Consider the following 20462-nt stretch of genomic DNA (forward strand, 5'->3'; position numbering starts at 1 on the left):
CTCAGAAAGATGTTCCTGGCGGCCTTTGCTTCTGAAACTTATTTCCATTCTTTAAATGAGATCTGTCCTTCCAACTGGAGCGACAGTCAGCAGGAAGTGAAAGGTCAGCCACCTAGTGATACGGCCCCTTTGCTCTGCCGGGAAGAGAAACAGGTGACACGGACGCCGATTTTCTAAAACTCCCTAACAGGCCCTGTTTTGGAGAAGGCAATGGCACCCCACTCCAGTACTCTTGCCTGGAAAACCCCATGGACAGAGGAACCTGGTAGGATGCAGTCCATGGGGTCGCTAAGAGTCAGATACGACTGAGCAACTTCACTTTCACTTTTCACTTTCCTGCATTGGAGAAGGAAATGGCAACCCACTCCAGTGTTTTTGCCTGGAGAATCCCAGGGACGGGGGAGCCTGGTGGGCTGCCGTCTATGGGGTCACACAGAGTCGGACACGACTGAAGTGACTTAGCAGCAGGAGCAGCAGCAACAGGCCCTGTTTAGACCCCACCCAGCCTTACCGCTCTTCCTCATTTTGGACTGGCCTATGCATTTGGTTCCTGTTCCCATTGAGACAACTTCCTTTGTCACTGAGGGGGGAAAAAAGCAAATCATAAAATGAGTTCTTAGAATCTGAATGGTCGGCAAGTTTAACAACTCCCCTGCACATTCGTCCAGAGGGCTCCCTCACAGGCTGCCCCAGCTGAGGACTGGTTTCTGCACGGCCATCTCCCACCCACCAGAGGTCCCGCAGCACCTGGCCAGCAGCAGCAGAATGTGTCTGGCATTTCGGATCATACCCAACCACCACCATCCCTGTCTAGTCCTGTGTCTCTTACTGGGAGAGACAGTGTTTCAGGGAGAAAAGGTCTCACCTTGCACTGGTCCGTCAGAGCAGTTGCAGGCCTGGTCAGCTGTGGGTTGTATCTTCACCACGGCTGCGAGCAACGTCCACTCGCGGTTGGGCTCAGGCTTCCCTTGCTTGGGCAGCCTGCTCCCATAGTGCTCGTAACACAGCCGGGCAATCTCATCCGCGGTCCACATGGTGCTCAGGCCCTGATCAAAACCCACAGCCGTCAGGACAGAGGGGAGAGCCAAGGCAAGATGCTGCAACAGGAGTTCACAGGTAGCCCCTTCGTGTTCCTCCTGAAGCTCCCCCTTTGTAACTCTGTGTATCATCTTCTCTGACTACCCCTCTGCTTTCATCATTAATGAAAGATCAACAAAGTCTCAAATCTCACAACCCCAGAAGATACATTACTTCTTCAAGATGTTTTTTTTTTCTAATATTGGGTATATGACATGTTTCTAATGAATCTGAGCCCAATACTCAAAATGAAAGCATAGGAGGAAATATTGTCGGTATTCCACTTTTCATTTGGAAATAGCACGTAAAGGGCTGCAGACCTCAGCTTGCTTCAGACAGACCCTCACCACACAAAGTTCATCTTTCTGGGGATAAAGGTCTTCTTTTCTATCCTTTTTCCCCAGACATTTTACTTTTCTTTCCCTCACAGCAGAGAGGTTCTTTATCCTCTGTCTAGTAAGCCTCCGCCCCCATCAGGAAAGCACCATTTTAATCTTGCACAACCTTTTATGATGCAGAAGAAAGTGACAGAGTCCAGTGGTTTCTCACCACTCAAGTGAGACGGCAGTTCTGCTTCTCAGATTGAGGGTTTTGGAGTTACCCTTTCTGGATTCTAATCCTGGTTTTGCTACAAATTGACTATGAGATACTGGGTAGATTACTTAACCTTTCTGTGTCATCTGATAAAAGAGACAATAGTATTTAATCCACTGGAGTTGCTGTGAGGCTTAAATAATATTTACAAAAAGTTGGCACAGTGTCCAGCATAATTACATCAATTGAGATTAATACTACAAATAAGAACATTTGAACTTCCTGATTCATTTGCCTTGAGCTCCCTGGCAGATAGTGGATCTGTGATGGATACGTAAAGCCATGAATAAGAGACCATGAAGCAGACCTAAAAGAGGCCTAGAATACTTCCCTTGACACTCTTCTCATTGTTGACTCTATCAATGCTCACTCAGTGACCTCATTTGGCCACTGAAATGTATGAAAAGCTTCCTAGGAAAAAATAAGATCATAAGGTGATGGGCAAAGCCAAATGTGTCACCAAACAAAAAAAAAGGCTCCACTGAACCTCAAGGCATATACCAGACAACTGATTTTTCCACAATAAACTCTTTGCACTGTTAAATTAATAAAACAAGGAGATGACTAGATTGATGAGTCTCTAATGCTGTGTTGGCCTATTTAAGCAAACCAAGATCTAAGTGTGTAAATGCCTTAAGGTTGCTGCTGCTACTAAGTCACTTCAGTCGTGTCCGACTCTGTGCGACCCCATAGACGCCAGCCCACCAGGCTCCCCCGTCCCTGGGATTCTCCAGGCAAGAACACTGGAGTGGGTTGCCATTTCCTTCTCCAATGCAGGAAAGTGAAAAGTGAAAGTGAAGTCGCTCAGTTGTGTCCGACCTTCAGCGACCCCATGGACTGCAGCCTTCCAGGCTCCTCCATCCATGGGATTTTTCCAGGCAAGAGTACTGGAGTGGGGTGCCATTGCCTTCTCCAACATATCAAAACTGCTAAGGACAACCAACCAACGGCTGTCAGCTAGGCTTCCAGCTGTAGCCAATCACATGATTTCTTCTTTTGTTTCTGCACTTTTTCTACAACAGTCTACCCTGCCTCCTGTCTGCAGAGGGCTCCTAACTACTTGCTTTGGTGCTGCCCAGTTGGAATTGGTTTTTGACCAAACTTTTAAAAATTATAATATGCTTCAGTTTATCATTTAACTGTTCTGATGTGTGGGGTTGTTATTTCAATAAATGGTCATAGTACATCAGATCATAGTGCTTTAAATTAAGAATCTGGCTGGAACTGACATAAACTGTGATTTATGTCAGAGAACCAGCATAAGCTTTTCTTTGCCCCACAGGCTGGTTTGGTGGGTCTTAGCTCAAACCGACTCCAGTATTCTTGCTTGGAAAATCCCATGGACAGAGGAGCCTGGAGATCTACAGTCCATGGGGTCGCAGGAGTTGGACACGACTTAGTGACTAAACCACAAGTTCCCTAAGTAGGGATTGAAACCGGACCACTGCAGGAAAAAAAGCGGATCCTAACCTCTAGAACGCCAGGGAGCTCTCGCAGCATAAATCTTGTATTTGTTGGAGAAAAAGAAAAGCATGGGCAAGCCTTGAATCCTCCGTTTGGAAGAGATTTCCCTCTCATTTCGAGGGGGCGAGGAGCATCAGAAGGCAGTATACTTTATGAAGGCAGATACTCTGGTACCCACCTTAAATTAAATCATAGGTACACAAACCATAATAGCCAAGGAAGACAGAACTTGCCAGAAGAAACGCTGACTCTATGAAGCAGCAGCCCAGAACTGTATCATCACATTCTCGGAGCTGTCAGGATGAGCGTGCCCAGTAGTTGAAACGAGCAAGTTTTGCTACACTGAGTCCACTAAAATTCAAATCCACTCTCTCCTAGAACGTGAATAATTGTTGTTAGTTTTTTTGCCCACAAGATCGCATGTTTTAACAGTTGCAAAAGGCTGAAGAGACCACTTCCTTTTCAAAGAAAGTTAGGGCCAGGGGCGAAAAGCTCTTTTCGAAGGGTTGGAAGGGAAGCCTACTTCCCTCAGCCCCCGGCTCAACACCCTCAAGTGGACCGGGTACGGCCAAGGTGTCTAGTCAACAGGAGACTCCGGGCCCCTGCAGCCGGGACTAGGTGGGTGCCTGCCCTCTGTTTTTGTAGGACGCTGCAGCACGGCCTCGCGTCCCCCGCTCGCCCGCAGCGGGGGCTCTCCGCGCAGGGAGGGCGGTATTTTCACTAAAGGAGCCGCCTTTTACCGCCAGAAGCGTGGTGGGAGAGATACTGTTCTCACGTTCTCTCCCCACACAAACGGAGCTTGGGAAAGTCAGACACTGGAACCTGACCCAGAAGCCGCGAGAACCCCCCTCGCTCGCCCGCCCTCAGCTCCCCGACCCTCTCTGAAACCCTCCCCTCCCACCTCTACGACGCACGCCGTCGAACGGGGCGGACGGAGCGTGTGCGGCGCAGCGGACGTGACATCACTAAGAGGCGGCACACAGTGCACGCTGGCCTTTGTAGTCACTTAGGGGGCGGAGCCAGGTGGGGTCCGATCCGACTTCCGGAGCTGTGCCTATTAGTCAAAGGGGCTCTGGAAGCTGATGGTGTGTGAGAATCGATTCCCAGAGCAGAATGACGTCGTATCATGAAACACTAGGGTAGATTTTTGTCGAAAACACTGCTATCCAGTAGAAATATAATTTGAGCCAGATATGTAACTTAAAAATTTTTACATTTCAAAAACTCAAAATAGATGAACTTAAACCATGTTTTCGGAGAAGGCAATGGCACCCCACTCCAGTACCCTTGGCCTGGAAAATCCCATGGACGGAGGAGCCTGGTAGGCTACAGTCCATGGGGTCGCTAAGAGTCGGACACGACTGAGCGATTTCACTTTCACGCATTGGAGAAGGAAATGGCAACCCACTCCAGTGTTCTTGCCTGGAGAATCCCAGGGACGAGGGAGCCTGGTGGGCTTCCATCTATGGGGTCACACAGAGTCGGATAAGACTGAAGTGACTTAGCATAGCATAGCAAACCATGTTTCATTTAACCTAATATGTACAACATATTTCAATGTGTAATCAATATTTAAAAAAAAATATTGAGGTATTTTATATTTTTTCCATACTAAGTTTTAGAAGTCTGGTTTGTGTATTACACTCACAGTACGTCTCAATTCTGACCAGCTACATTTCAAATGTGCAATAGCCGCATGTGGCTCATGGCTTATTTATTAACAGTTCAGGTCTAAAACGTTCATATTGTAATACGTAGTATTACTAGTAATATGTAGTAATACATAGTATAGCTGTCTGGATAGTTCAGGAGTCTGTACCATTTGGCAGTTGTATACCTCAATTCCTAAAGATGAGTATTTACTTTTCATATTACCCCTCCAAGGCTAGAGAAGTGCAGCTTAATTGACCCCCATCTTTCTTTCTAGATCAGAGGAAGGGTAAGTTCCTTACTCCTGCAAAGGTAAGTATCCTGTTCCTCTCTCTAACGTGTTTAATCTGTGACTCTTCTGTTTTTTTTAAAAGATTTCTTGTGGGGGAATCATCTTTCAGGGTTATCTCAAGGATTAGCACTGCCATTCATCTAGTTGCATAAATTGAACAGTTAATCACCTTGTCATTTTCTTTCCCTTCACCCTCGTATTTTAATCCAATATGTAATCTGTTACCAAGTCCTGTTGATCTCTCTCTTGAATTCACCCATTTCTACTTTTATGGCAAAACCCTAGTCCTTTGGACAAACTGCTGTTGTCTTCCTTTTGGATTGCTGTGCTAATCTTGGACTTTACCTTTTTCTGCCCAGCTCCAGTTCTTTTTCACTGAATTGAAAATACGAACACACCAGATTCACTATTCAACATCCTACTTACTCTTTTCACCTAACATCTAACAAACATGTTTAATATGTCCAAAATCACACTCAACCTTCCTTCTCAAACCTGCCCTTCAAATTTTTTCCATCTCAAGTCAGTGACAACTCTGCTTTCCAGATGGTTAGGCCTAAAACCTTGAAATTATCTGATTCCTCTTCTCACAGCCCACATTGTCAAAGATTCTGACCTCAGGAACACAAGCAAACTCCAATGACTCATAACCATCACCGTCATTTTACACCATCCAAAACTAAGCCATCATGTCTCCTCAGCCTGCAAATGCAGAGGTAACTTTTTCACTCTTGCCATCCACATACTAACTAGAACAGTCTTTGAAAAACACTGCTCATAACCCTCCAATGGCTTCTCATCTAGCTCATGATAAAATACATACTCCTCTGCATGGCTTACAGGTGCCTGCATGATTTGGCCCCTCACTGAGCTTTACTTACTCCTTTGGTCATACCAGACCCCTTTGGAGCTCCTCAAAAATGCAGCCCTCTGGTCTGGACTATGCTTTTCCACTCAGATCTCTGTTTCTAGATTTCTACTTAGATGTCACCTAGAGAAATTTGTTGAATGAGTAAAGTGATATAATCCTAAACATTCATTAGGTCAGTTGTCTGGGAAATAAGATGACATTTCAAAAGTAAAAAGAGCGATGAAACAAGAGTAGAGACAAATGGTTTATTTGGTAACAAGGAGTAAAAAGGAATTCTTGATTCCTCTTCTCGCTTTTGGCAGCTGAAGTGAAATGTGATAGTCAAATAGACAGCAACACACACAGGAATTCCCTCGCAGTCCCTGATTACAGAAATGCAAAAATGCCCGTCACACGACTCGCCATTACTGTTTTTTAGACAGAAGTGCCAGGAGCTGTGCTTTCCAGGATATCCTTGGTGGCTACATTCTCCTTCTTGTCTTCAGGTTTCATGGCAGGAAACAGAAGCACTTCCTACAGGAGAGAGAATGGATTCTGAAGCTAAGAAGCAATTTTTCCCGCCCATCCACCCACTCGGCCCCCCTCCCCCTGTTACTGTTATCACCAAAACCCGGAGATCTGTGTTGTTTCATTTCAGTTTAGTCCCTGTCAGTTACAAACAATGGAAAAGAAGAAATGCACAACTAAAGGATCTCACATGCTGCAACTGAGACCAGAGCCAAATTAATAAATATTAAAAAGAAAATTGTACAGCACTGCCTAGGTCACGATATCAAAAGACGGAATAAACAGAGAGGTTCTCTCCAGATGATTTCTTCATCTGTAAATATGGGGATAGCAACAGTTTCTACATGTCTCAGGTTGACTTAAGTTAAATGAGGTAATGCATGTAGACGGCTCAGTATGTTCTTTGGATCCTTAAGAAATGCAAACAATTGGTGTTTCTTCTGCCTTGGGTAGAAACCCCCCAATTTGTACAATCAGATGCCCTGACCGTCCTCCTGTGAAGTCACAGGTAACCTCTCCGCCTGCCCCTCCTCCCAGCCCAACGCCCTTCCCCCACGCCTCCGACACTGGCCCACGCAGCGGTGCTCCTTCGGGGCTGCCGCGTACCTTGATGTTATTGGAGTCTGTGAGAAACATGGTGACGCGGTCGATGCCCATGCCCCAGCCCCCCGTGGGGGGCAGTCCGTACTCCAGGGCAGTGCAGAAGGTTTCATCTATGAACATGGCCTCATCATCGCCAGCGGCCTTGGCCTAGAGGACAGAACCACACAGTGACACTGTTCCAGGCTGTGCGCTCTGGCATCTGCGTGAGCATGTGAAAACTGCCAGAGGCATTTCCATCCCAGTGCTGCTCTGACTCCCAGCACTTGCTGGAAACTGGCTTCCCAGGAACTCCAGGATGGAGCCATTTCTTTCGAAGACCTGAAGGTCAGGACTGATGAACCCTACTCCAGGACATATGCGAACTTCTCTGCCAAATGCAAATACCTCCACTGCCTGGGGCTCTGCGAGTCCAGGGAAGTTGACTTTCAGAGACTGATAATTCCCAACAGTGTCTCTCCCACTGCCTGAACCACCCATCATGGCAGCGCTAGTGTGGGCGGCCTGTGGGTGCTTTGTCTTCCTATCCGCAGGCCACCTCAGTAAATGTACCATCTAAGAAAACGTAACATCCTTGTCAACACAAGCGTCACAGTCGCCCCACAGATCATCACGCCTGACTCCATTTATATAGAAATTCTAGGGCCAAAACTGGTCAAGTTCTCCATCTTGAAATCTGACCTCCTGTGAGGCCTGTGGCTTTCAGCCTTCATTTGTGTTCTCGTCAGCAGGAGTTGCAGGCCAGACACAGACCAGGGTGAAGGCAGGTGTCTTCTGGTGAGCAGGCACACGTTCCCTCCTTACCTTGGCCTGTTCTTCAAAGAGCTGCCGCTGGCGCACAGGGTCGTTCAGCTCAGTGTAGGCATTGCATATTTCCTTCTTCATGACAAACAGCTCAAAGCGCTCAGTCAGACCCTCTTTAGAGCGGTGCCTGGGGACAGGAGACCACCGGGGAGGTTGAATGAACAGAACATGTGGTACAAGCACAAGAACTCCTGAAATCTGGTTGACTCAAAACTGTTACTGTGACCAGAAGCCTGTATGCATCCTCAGCACTGAATCATTTGATACATTACTGAGGACACTTAGAGACAAGGAAGCTTGAATTATCTTACAACAGACCTGTGAGTAGACTGGGACCCCGAACCAAACCCGCCGCACTCATGCCCTGACATACTGACTCCAGGCTGCCTGGGTGACCTGCTCTGGCCGGTGGGACATCAGCAGAGGCTTGGTGTGTGTTTGCACACCAGGATTTATTCTTTCAGAATGATTCCACTTGGAGCCCTGGCTCCGCTGCCAGAGAAGAGGCTCTGAAGGAGGAGAATCCCCTGCGGGGGGATGCAAGGCACGCTGGTCGAATTCCCAGGTGAAAAAGCCACTTGAGCTACCCTCACCAACACCACATAGGGCAGAAAGACAACCCTTGAGCCCACACACTCTTGAGAATAAACTGCTTTATGTTGCTAAGTTCTGAGATTATCATGTAGCAACAGGTAACCGAGACACTGCACTCTGTCTTACCATTTGGCCAGAGGGCTCATTATCTGTGGGTGATCACAGATGAAGGTAGGATTGATGCACGTCACTTCCAGGAACTCCCCGACAAGCTGAAGGAAAAAGCAGAGCACAGCTAGAGCCCTTCTATATGCCATTTTGATTGGCTCAGTTCTGGTGGCAGAGGACTCAACTCCTATCCACACCTGACGCTACAGAGGTTTATCTTAAGCTGCTGAAAGGTTGGTAAGGATTAACTAAGGTAACAAACGTAACTATTTGGCAGAAAGCTTAGCACAGCACGAATTTAAAACCTGTTCTCTCGTTTCTCTCGCTAGAGCTTTCCTGTGAAGCCAAGTTAATTCTCTGCGGTGGCGTTCTCCTTCACAGGGGGCAGGGTGCATTTCCAGTGGATGTGGGCATCTACTGCCAGTGCCCGGCCTCTCACCTTATCAAGGAGCCTGGCGGTGGTCCGGGGTGGAGGGCACTCGACATCTTTTGCCACACAGATATCATCAAGGATTCTGCGAGTTTCTGTAATACAAACATACAAGTTGGGACAGAAGACATCACACCATCACAATACCACCCCAATATAAGGAGAATTACATGGGGAATTCTACTCCTGATCTAATCTAATTCAGAGCTGAACAGGAGGAGGGCCCTACAACTGGAGGAGGGCATCACTTTACCTTCAGTTTCGAAGAGGTTCGTTTCTGGCAGTTTCATGCCCAGGGCTTTCTCAAGCTCTTCTACCATGCTGATTTTCCGGAAGGGTGGGGTGAAGTCAATCTCACAGGCTTGGCCTTCTGGGCCATCTGGATGGTAGGTGACCTTGTAACTGCCTGTAATGTGTTTCACCATCCCTGGGAAACAAATGTGTCATTTAGAGGACCAACAGGAAGTCCAATCAAAGGCAGCACACCAGGCCTCCAGACACGTGGGAAAGACAAAGGGAGCAGGAGGGGGTCACCTGAAATCATCTTCTCTGTGATTTCCATAAGATCATGATAGTCGGCATAGGCCATGTAGAATTCACAGGTGGTGAACTCAGGATTGTGAGTCAAATCAATTCCTTCATTCCGGAACTGGCGTCCAATTTCATAAACCCGGTCGATGCCACCAACCACCAGCATCTAGTAACACATGGCCATGGTCATGGTCACAGCAGCTAATCTTGTCTGGCTGGGGAAAGTTTCTGTCTACAGAAGTTGTAACTTGGTTACAACAGCTCAAGCCATGCTTTCAGGTCTCTGCCCAAATGCTGAATGCCCTACTCTCTTTAGGTCTTTGTGGATAATTGTAGTTCACTCTGGCTGCCCAGGAACACTGAATACTCTTCCTTTGGGGTGTCCCCCATCTTGTGTGAACTTCTACAAGCCTCTTGGGGGTCAGGGTGCAGACACATGACCCAAGCTCCCCAGTCAGACCCATCTGTGAGACTTCCACATGCAAAGAGGATGCAGATACAGCACAGAATCTCCTCTGGTGAAGGGGCCAGAGGTATCTGGCTTATAAAGGTAGTAATGGTAGAGGTCCTAATGGCAACGACCTGTGCCTCGTGCCATGTTTATGAGCTGTGGTAAGTTCCCAAATGGAAGATACTGGGTTCTTCACGGGGACAGCCCTTTGATATGATTCAGAACCATTCCTAATTGTGTGGTCTCCAAGCCCGATTCTCTGATCCTCCTGGAAATTGTGAACTTCCTTGTATATTTGGATACATTTTTCTTTTACTTAAATACTGTACAGTTTTTTGTTTGCAACTAATGACATAGTCTTTGATATTTATTCTGGTGATTTAAGGATATTTCCAACTTTCAGGCAGAGATTCAACTCATTCTTCAACAAAAGACTAAAATCAGATTTAATATAAGAATTATAAACTTAAAAAGTATTATGGGAAACAAAGTAGGTTAGGAAGATCTGTCCATCTAGGAAAGACACTCCCTTTGCCCTTAGAGAAGGCTCTACCGATCCTATAGATAAATTCCAGAAATTTAACACTCGCAAACCTGACATTAGAACACTTCTGTTGTTCTACCCTCACTGTTCCTCTTATTTCTGACCATCTGTCTAGCCAATGTTTTTCAGCCTTCTGCTTCTCTAAGGACACAGGGCATCTTTTATTGATTACCTTATGGTAGAGTTCCGGAGCAATTCTCATATATAAATTCATGTCCAGCTCATTGTGGTAGGTGATAAAAGGCTTGGCCACAGCTCCCCCTGGGATGATGTTCATCATGGGAGTTTCAATCTAAAAGAGAGGGGAAGACGTTTAGTTCACAGACAGAGCTCCTCTAGTTTGAGGGGATGGCTCATGGTTTGACTGGGATAGTCTGTTATATCCCAAGTAAAAGATAAGTTCAATAGTAATGTGCAGATGCTTGGCAAAAAAGTAGAGCTAGCTCGATTCTCTAATATAGTGTCTCTATTAATACCAAACACCATTAACACAGTATGGTAAACTTTCACAAGCTGTCAGTGGGACTCTGAATGGGTATGCCCTTTCTTGAGTTCAATTTGCAGTATTTATTAAAAATGTAACCTTATGGTAGAGTTCCGGAGCAATTCTCATATATAAATTCATGTCCAGCTCATTGTGGTAGGTGATAAAAGGCTTGGCCACAGCTCCCCCTGGGATGATGTTCATCATGGGAGTTTCAATCTAGCTCCTCTAGTTTGAGGGGATGGCTCATGGTTTGACTGGGATAGTCTGTAATATCCCAAGTAAAAGATAAGTTCAATAGTAATGTGCAGATGCTTGGCAAAAAAGTAGAGCTAGCTCGATTCTCTAATATAGTGTCTCTTTCTATTAACACCAAACACCATTAACACAGTATGGTAAACTTTCACAAGCTGTCAGTGGGACTCTAAATGGGTATGCCCTTTCTTGAGTTCAATTTGCAGTATTTATTAAAAATGTAACGGCTTATATCCTTTGACGTAAATCCAGCATACAGAAACACTTGTACAGGTGCACAAAGATGTTCACTAAAATATTATCAAAGAAAATCAGAAACTTAAACTACCAACAGAGGAAATAATTATAAAGTATCAAAAAGGAACATAAACACACACACACACACACACACACGCACACGGACATGCAAAGGGTCCTAGAATATGTTGGGGGGTGGAGAGGTCCATTATAATATATACAATATGACTTCATTTATGTTTAAAACAAAGAGTAAAACCCTTCTAAAACATTTACACAGGTACCCCATCTGCAACATGCATCGGTATGTATATAAATATACACAGTAAATGGCGAGGAAGGATACATATTCAAATGCACGTTTGGAGAGGGAAATTAGTTGGGAAAAAAATGAAAGGGGACTTTCAGTTTTGCTTCTACTTACTTCTTTATTGTCTGAATTTGTTTTATGGTAACATGTACTCATATTTCTCATACAATTAGAAAATATTGAAATTTTGTTCTAAAATTCTCCCTAAACAACATCTTTCAGTTTAAAGAAGTTGAATATAAATTAAGAAAATACTTTTAATTCTACAAAAAAGCAAAACAAGTTGGCAACATATTGAACATGGCATCATTAACATGTGGCTGGCCCTCTACTGTATTCATTATCTTTGCAGTCCTGTCCTACCTTCCAAATGAGGGCAAGAAAGAGGACTTTTCATTGAGCATGAAGCATACTGACACAGGATGTGCCCGTGGGGAAGGGACGGGAAGGAAGAATAAGAGGCAGGCACTACAAGGCAGCTCATGTCAGGTAAGAACTTTCCATCACCTCTAGGAATCCCAATTCATCCAAGAAACTTCTTATATACGTGATGATCTTAGAGCGGATGATAAACTTCTGCCTCACAAAGTCATTCAGAATCAAGTCCAAGTATCTCTGACGATACCGTGTTTCCTAAATGAGAAGGAATAGAGAGGAATCACTGATGTGTTCTCTTCAATGGTATGGTAAACCAGAGCCAGAAGGCCACAAGAATTCACCTTGTCTTTGAGGCCGAAGTGAAGATGAGGTAACATGTGCAGGCAAGGAGACAGCAGTGTGATTTCATAGGGGATGATGCTTAGCTCGCCCTTCTTGGTTTTCCCAGGATTGCCCTGGACTCCAATTATGTCTCCCCGGCGCAGTTTGTTGTTAATACGAATAAATTCTTCTTCAGATTTGTAATTCCTGAATGAATGGAAAATTTAACTCAGTATACAATATCCCAAATTAAAACTGACCTCTGGTTTACTTTAGAACCCTTGCTAAACTGTTACTGTGAATCTAAGACTCCTAGATTCAAGGTCAAATGTTTGTCACACAACCCAAGAACAGGCATCAATCTCTAGGTGACCAGAGGGCTATTTTATTTTCCCAACCTTACACCATTCCCTTTAACTTTTATTTCCAACAAGAAAAGAAGACCACATGGACTTTGTTCTCTGTCATGTTGCTCTGGGCCAATCTAGAAAGGCCTGTAAATGGATATTTCTATATACCTGGAATTGGCCATGACTTGCAACTTGACCCCCTCTCCTCGAAGGTCATAGAAGATGAGCTTTCCTCCAGAAGCTCTTTTGGCATGGATCCTACCTAGAGAAAGAACAGCAAAAATACTGACAGAAGCTATTTCATGGTATCAGTGCCAAAAAAGTTCCCTCTGCATTTTTCACATCCAGGCAGAACATAAACTAGAGCAATTTGATTGTAGCCTGAGGCCTAAGCCCTGCCCTTTTCTACAGGACAAAGTTGGCTTCCCATTCAAACCAGTTAAAGAATGTGTAGGAAGATCTAGTTTTTAAAGGTGCTCAATGGATTCCCGGAATGTTGGCGGCTGTGTTGTTTTTGGATCTTCCTAAATCCCCACATAGAAAGAGAAAGCACAACTAGATAGGGAAGGGCAAAAAGTCACGGACAAAATTTACAGCAAAATCATGTGGGAAGACATTCCAAGAATCCCCAAATACAAGCACGGGTAAAAACCAAGGGCCCCAACAGGAAAAAGCGATGGGAATCAATGGGGTCTCTGACAGGTCTGAGAACTGGAAGTCTCCCCAAAACCACAGGTATTCACTGGAAAATGTGGCAGGGCTAAGCACTGCAGCTCACGGCCATGTGAGTGAGTGCGGTGGGCTGCACCAAGGCCTAGGGGATGAAGCCTTTAGTGGGGCCCCAGGAACTCTCTAAACTCAAGGCCAGGGATCTCTCCTGGGACAAGGCCCCACAAAACTGAACAAGACCGAGAAAACAGAGAAGAGACTGAAAATCCCAGAAAGCAAGTTGCTGTATTTCTGAATGCTTCACAAAAAAAAACAGATGAGAGACCTCAGTGAAACTAGAAAAGCGATCTGAAACAAGCTCCCCGCCCCGCCCTTAAAAAAGAAATTTATTTATTTGGCTCTGTCGGGTCTTAGCTGCTGCATGCGGGGTCTTTAGTTGCAACATGTGGGACCCAACCAGGGACTGAACCTGGGCCTCCTGTGTTGGGAGCAGAGTCTTAGCCACTGGATCACCCAGGGAAGTTCCCTGAGCTTCCTTTTAATATTCAGGGGGAAAAAAAAAAAAAATCTCACATTTAAAAGAAAAAAACAAAACATCACAGCAGAGCTCTCTTGCCTGCTCATGTTTATCTCTTATAAGCATCTTATATTAATAAATCTATTTCTTGCCTATCAATTAAAAAAAAAGCAAGGTCAAATACCAATATTAAATTTAGAAACAGAATAACAAGAATAACATCTCCACAGACAATGAAAGCACTTGAGAAAGACATGCTCAGGAAAAAGCAAAAAATTCTATTTCACAACCTGAAAGACATTTGAATATGATACAAAATATGAAAGAACACAAATCAGAGTTAGAAAAACTAAGAAATGAGATGGCATGAAAAAATTAGAAAATAAAGTAAAAAAACCATCTCAGAAATGAAGCCTAAATTAGAAGGAAATAAGAGTGAATAAATACAACACGTAATGCCTTAAAACAATCTGGAAAGGAGGATAAAATTTAAAAATCAAAGTATAAAAAAGATAAAAAAAGAAATTTGAGAAAAAGTGTCAAAAACAAATAATGAAAAAAAGCAAAGATAAAACATATTTGGGGGGCATTTAAGTATTGGCATGGGTTCTCTTTAGGTGGTGGGATTATGGGTAATTAAACTTTTCTCTCTTTGCCTCTCTGTTTCAACATTCTAAATTTTCTACAACTGGTAGTTTTATATAGAAATATTTTGGGGGGTATACATGAAAGACAAGATTTAATTATTTTTTGAATTAAGGAGAAGATCCTACACAAAATAAGAGTGCTCTAGAAATATAGCCTAGTGTACAGCAGTCTAGGGACACAGATCCGAATTTTTAGGAGCTTTATTAGGGCATGGTTCCCACTGGCGGGATAAAGTCTCATAAAGGACTATGAAAAGTAGCAGCACCAGGTCAGGGGTCCCCCACAAAGAAAGCCCTTTCCTCTGCAGCCTTGATGCTGGAATGTGGCCTCATGCCTTACAGCTGCTCTACTGTCTGTGAACAGACATATTAGCACCATCTCTAGGGATGAAGTCTCAGACACAAGCTCCTCACGAGCAAGACCACCCCAGACCTTCCTTTGTGCAACTGCAGAGGCCTGCCTGCTGTTGGGAGCCCAGCAAACTGCCAGGGAGTCTTCCTACCTGCCACCTTTAAGGTGATGTCAGTCAGGTGGTCCCCAGGCTGCAGGTGACTGTATTCTTGGATGAAGTGAGTGAGCGAGATGTCCACATGGAACTTGTGTGGGTATGGATCTTCCCCATTGACCTTCAGCTGGTGGATTGCTTGGCTTCGGATTTTGAAGTATTGCTGTTAAAAAAACAAAAACAAAAGAGCTTCTGAAGTTGAGCCCGGTCAGACCAGTGCCGGTCTAGGGGAGTTCAGTATTCTGCCTCAGAGGGGCCCCAAAACAGTGAGATTTCTTTAACCAAGCTCTCCCCAGCCTTGAAATCAAGGATTGGCTATGGAGTGAGATTTGCACTTAAATATGCAGGGTGGCCAGATAAATAGCTGGGAATAAAGACTAGAATTCCAAAATGCAAGATGTGACAAAAAGAAAAACCCCATTTCTGTCTAAGTTTGTTTTTTTGGCGGGGCGGGGGGGTGATGGTGGGGCGGTCCCCAGCAGTGGAAGCTCAGGGACCTAACCACTGGACTGCCAGGGAATTCACTAAAACAGAAAGTTTAATTGGTGTAGGTGGCCTGGTTACCACTTCTGGAGACATATCTGCCTGAGTCACTTCTCCTACTTTCCTATCCGTGGTCACACACCAGACTTTTCCCCAAGGCACGCCCATGGGCCTGGAAGTATGAAAAAACAGAATATTCTGTATCAGGGGTCAGCAAACATTTTCTGATGCAACTACTCAAGGTTGTAGTGTGAAAGCAGCCTTAAGACATGTAAACAAATGGGCATGGCTGTGTTTCAACACAATTTTACTTACAGAACTAGGGAGGAGTGACAGGGACGGTGGTGGCTTTGGCCTGTGGGCCACAGTTTGCCAATCTCTCAGCTAAAATAAACCCCCCAGGCCACCTGTAGGGAGAGATTTTCTTTAGGGTTGCTATAAGGTCCAGCTAACTCCAAGGAGTATCAGCCACTGGATTCTCTCAAATGTTAAGCGAGAAGACAAGAAAGATGCACAGGGCCTGTGCCTTCAACCAGATGGAGTGGTGGGCCCCCCTCAGCAGTCTCAGTGCCTGTCCCAGTTCCTGTTTATCCTGCCAGTCACTGGTCCCTCCTACTATCTCTTCCTGGGGAATCTGCCCTAAGTCTCATCAGAAGCTGCCCCAAGCCCAGGGAGGGCAGTGGTCCTGAGAACTCACATTTGGGTCCAAGCTCTCCTCCTCCGCAGCCACGCCATCTTCAGCACTGTGATTGCTGGCGGCAGCCTGACTCAGCTGTTTCTCACTGAGCTCCTTCTGCTTGGCCTCCTTCTCCGCTATTTTCTTCTCAGCTTTCAGGCGTCTCTTTAGCTCACTGTCAGGAAGATGCAAGTGTTCAATGTAACAGGTGCCTGAAGAGTCCCCTATGTTCTGCCCCGTCACCAATTACCAAAAATATCAACTGCCCAGAGAAACACACTTGTCCAGTTTCACACCCCCACGGTTATCTCTTAGCTACTAAACTGTATACATGAAATAGAAGAAAAAATAAACTTAGAATAAAGATGTGAAAGATCTTTTTCTCAGTCTCTATTTTCCAGTCGGAGGTCCTTGGCATTAGCGCCCATCTAAAATCAAGATCCATAAGGACAAAGAAAACCCTACATATATTAGTTTATAGTTAGGATAGGAAAAAATGCTTTACAGAAAATCAGCAAGATTTCCTCAGGCTAATTAGTCTTGGGAGCTCCTTGAGGCCAGGGACTGAGTTGTTCGGTATCCTCTGGAGAACATGAAGTTCTGAGACCAGTGGATTTGATGTGTGATAAGGTGAAAGCCCTAGCTTTGTCATCTCTCTCCCCTCCCACAAGGAGTGGATTAGCCTGGGGTGGGGTGACAAAGTCCAGGGAGACACTCCTCTGACAATCTCTCCCCCAGCATTGATCAATGCATTGACCGTGACCCTCAGCATTACTGGCCTCACTTTCCCCAGAGGAGCTGGACTTTGACAACAAATTGGGTAGATAGTGTACAAAGCAGCATGGTGTAGGGGATAATACACCATCTTTGGAGCCAGACTGTCTGGGACTAAAACCTGACTTGGTGTGCTTAAGCAAGTTACTCAATTACTCAAGTTATTCCTTTAAAATAATAGACACCTTCCTCCCTAAATGTTCTGAGGACTGAAATATACACAAAGAGATAACCCCCATGCCTAGCATCTAACTGCATTCTTCAATTAAGCATGCAAATGTGAACTACTCTAGGTATTCCCCCACTATTTTCATACCCGGCCTCAAGGACAAAAATTTTACAGATGTGGATTAAATTTCTGGTCAAATCTCTCACTATCCAAACTTTTAATACTTGTTACCTGAGACTCAGAAACCAAACAGATTTGGGCAGAGAGGGATACCCTCATTGTTCTTTCAAGCCACCAATGTTAAATGAATATCCTATAATAATGAACCGTGGCAAATGATCCCTAGTCATGCTTGCTACTGTTTGGTTTCAGGGCACATTCTTAATCATATATGAGTTTAGAATAACTCAATTAAAAAATGGAGATTTGAAATGACCATCTTTTAAGTAAGAAAACTGACTCTGAGGGTCGCAAAGTAAGTGTCTCTGGGTATAATCTGTTTTGTATCAGTTGTGAAGTCGCCTCTCCAGAACAATATGCTAGATTTATTGTGCTGTCATTCAGTCAGGAGCATCTAAGCCTATTTGGTTCTTCCTGGCATTAACATAATAAGCCTGTTTACCAGTTTTTGCCATTTAAATCAGTAAAAAAGGATCATCCAAAAAGGTTCTAGGAATAAGAACTAAGACTACTAACCAAATTAATCTCAGAAGCAAAGAAATTCCAGGAAGATAGGGAAGGGAAAATAATCTGTGTTACAAATTCTTCTTTATTCATATAAGCGTTTTGGTCTCAGCACTGTTCTAACATAAGACCTAAACGTCATCTCAAGAATTTATGGAATGAGAATTTGAATTTATTAAAGAGAAACTGAGAAAGGACTATTGGTTTGGGTAGTAGGTAGCAGGGCTGTTTACTTGGCAACAAGTCCAAAACTCAGCCAGAGGCTTTACAGATAAGAAACTAATTAAGAAGGACTTTTGCTCCCAGAGCAATAAAGAAGGTAAAGGGCACCAACCTTCTTTTATCAGAAAGTGGCTTGTCCTTGTGAATCGTTGTGAAAGGCGCAAGTTGACACAGGCGCAGCTCCCTCTGCCCCCACTGTGCCCAGGAGGTTTGGCGCAGGGACCCCCTAACAAGCCTTGCAGCGGCTTGCACCAACATGGCAGAATACCCTGGAACCACCTAAGAATGATCACCACCACCTAACAGGAAACAGAGATGTGGTGTCAGATGGGACAGGCAGTACAATATACCCCCAGCCAGCACTCCAACTTGGGTTGGGGGAGAAGCGGAGGTTACACCACCTTTTAGTGTCCCATTTTATGCAAGACCCTCTCAACTGACAGCAGCCGTCTTAACACTCACTGTGCCACACATGTAACTGACAATGTTCTCAGCCCTGGCTATGGTAAGATGATGCTTATCTGGGGTCACAAGTCAAAAATAAGTCAATCAATGGTGTACAGGTAGAAATGATCACAACATTCTAGAAAATAGGAGACAGGACATGAGGCAGTGTTTCTCAAGTTCCTGATATGCAGCTTCTCTCCTGCAGATGAAACACCTAGCTCCAAAGATGGCAACGTGAAGCATACAAAACGTCACCATCAACTTCCCACTCTAGACGAAGCTAAAAATAAGCCGCAAAGGCACCTGAGTCAAAGACAAGACTTGTTTGGAGCTCTAGGAATGAGAAGGAAAGGAGACTTTCAGGAAGAGTCTTGGACTACATTAACTTTATACATTAACACTGGAATGCAACACAATGACAGAGATCGTGTTCTTCACTGCATTAAAATGAATGAGGCCTTAACTGAGTCACCTGGCAGGCAGCCTGCTTTTAAACTTGGAGACAATAACTGGCATACAGTGGTGCTCACTAAAGCTTCTGACAAAGGAAGTTCCAAGAATAATTAAGACACAGAAGCAAAAAAATGCACTAAGGCAGCCATTAAATGCAAGAATCTAACTTCTCTCCGATGCCCCTGGAAGGATACTATATTTACCTACTATCTGTGGGAGTATTGAGCAATCAGTCACTCTTATCACCGCCTAGGTTCTATGAAGGACTCCGGTTGAGGAATGCAGTATTAAGAGAATACAAGGGACAATCGGTGAAAGGGCGGCCAATCTTAATTCATTAATATTTACCTTTTGATTTGGGGTGATTAACAAAGATACTTCCAGCAGTGCTAAGTGCAGCTTGGTGTACTCGGCTAAATAAGGCAGTCCATACTGATTCGGAGAAGGCAATGGCACCCCACTCCAGTACTCTTGCCTGGAAAATCCATGGACGGAGGAGCCTGGTAGCTGCAGTCCATGGGGTCGCTAAGAGTCGGACACGACTGAGCGACTTCACTTTCACTTTTTACTTTCATGCATTGGAGAAGGAAATGGCAACCCACTCCAGTATTCTTGCCTGGAGAATCCCAGGGACAGAGGAGCCTAATGGGCTGCTGTCTATGGGGTCGCACAGAGTCGGACACGACTGAAGCGACTTAGCAGCAGCAGCAGCATACTGCTGATTGGTGATTCACTCAATTCTCACAGATCCTCTGACCAACCCATAAAGATAGCTGCACGACAGTTTTAGAATGATCCCTTTAATACAAAAGGTTCAGAATGGCCTTGGCGAGGCCAAGGGAAATCTGAAGGTCCTTCTGAAGAGCTGGTTATTTATCATTTCTCCAACTTCTTTACCGGGGCGTGGCACAATAACGCATTTCTCCGCGAAAAGAGTAAATTTTGCCTTTCTCCGTCGCCGCCCAGTTCTCCGCACTCTCTTTCTCTAGGAGTACGACAGGGAGGAAGGACCCAACCAGCGGGGCCCTCGGGCAGCTTGGGGGATGTAGTTTCGGGACGCAGCGTCTGCGTCCCAACGTGTTCATAACCACGAGAACCGGCAGCAAGGCCCCAGGCACAGCCGTCCCGGCCGGATCCTCGAGGCGCTTCCTAGTCCAGACTCTCCGATCGCATAATGACCCGCAGCGGCACTTACCTTTTGCTCAGTTTCGGCTCGCCGCAGTCCACTTTAACTTCAGCGCCCTGCACGTCAGCCATCTTCCCCGAGGGCCGGACCTAAAGAGGACGGGGGGGGGGGGTCGCGCGGCGACTTCCAGGTCAGGGTCAGAAGCCCCGCCTCTTCCGGGGAAAGGGGGCGGGGCAC

General features: G+C 45.2%; 2 protein-coding genes across 4 annotated transcripts in view; both read right to left on the reverse strand.

The window, feature by feature from the left end:
* The window catches only part of ADAT1 (adenosine deaminase tRNA specific 1), a 37408-nt gene extending 33421 nt beyond the window's left edge, over positions 1–3987 (reverse strand). For 2 of the 3 annotated variants that reach the window (XM_055554402.1, XM_055554403.1), the window contains exons 1-3: positions 3314–3986; positions 866–1046; positions 512–580 (exon numbers count right to left, since the gene is read on the reverse strand). In XM_055554402.1, coding sequence (XP_055410377.1) covers positions 512–580; positions 866–1034 — 238 coding nt within the window. In that variant the 5' untranslated portion in view covers positions 1035–1046; positions 3314–3986. Of the gene's footprint in view, positions 1–511; positions 581–865; positions 1047–3313 lie in introns of all 3 variants that reach the window. The other variant, XM_055554401.1, reaches the window with a different exon arrangement.
* A 2192-nt stretch (positions 3988–6179) lies between these two features.
* KARS1 (lysyl-tRNA synthetase 1) lies at positions 6180–20455 on the reverse strand. The gene is made up of 14 exons (XM_055554375.1): positions 20295–20455; positions 16372–16525; positions 15189–15354; positions 13021–13114; positions 12523–12709; positions 12311–12436; positions 11101–11220; positions 9526–9688; positions 9245–9418; positions 9001–9086; positions 8580–8665; positions 7860–7986; positions 7062–7205; positions 6180–6461 (listed from the first exon to the last, which is right to left on the reverse strand). Exons 1-14 carry the CDS (start codon positions 20354–20356, stop codon positions 6363–6365), a joined length of 1788 nt encoding a protein of 595 aa, XP_055410350.1. The 5' UTR covers positions 20357–20455; the 3' UTR covers positions 6180–6362.
* Between the last annotated feature and the right edge of the window lie 7 nt (positions 20456–20462).

Source organism: Bubalus kerabau, chromosome 17 (assembly GCF_029407905.1).
Source record: "Bubalus kerabau isolate K-KA32 ecotype Philippines breed swamp buffalo chromosome 17, PCC_UOA_SB_1v2, whole genome shotgun sequence".
In the NCBI taxonomy this organism is placed as follows: domain Eukaryota; kingdom Metazoa; phylum Chordata; class Mammalia; order Artiodactyla; family Bovidae; genus Bubalus; species Bubalus kerabau.

What these genes read in the sequence shown, in the direction of transcription:
- KARS1 (XM_055554375.1), bottom strand. Translation starts at nt 20,356, where the DNA reads ATGGCTGACGTGCAGGGCGCTGAAGTTAAAGTGGACTGCGGCGAGCCG. An exon ending in CTCCGGAACTCTACCATAAG is followed by an intron (nt 9,689 to 11,100) that starts GTTACATTTTTA and finishes ATGTGTTACTAG; the next exon opens with ATGCTGGTGGTTGGTGGCAT. An exon ending in CACAGAGAAGATGATTTCAG is followed by an intron (nt 9,419 to 9,525) that starts GTGACCCCCTCC and finishes TTTGTTTCCCAG; the next exon opens with GGATGGTGAAACACATTACA.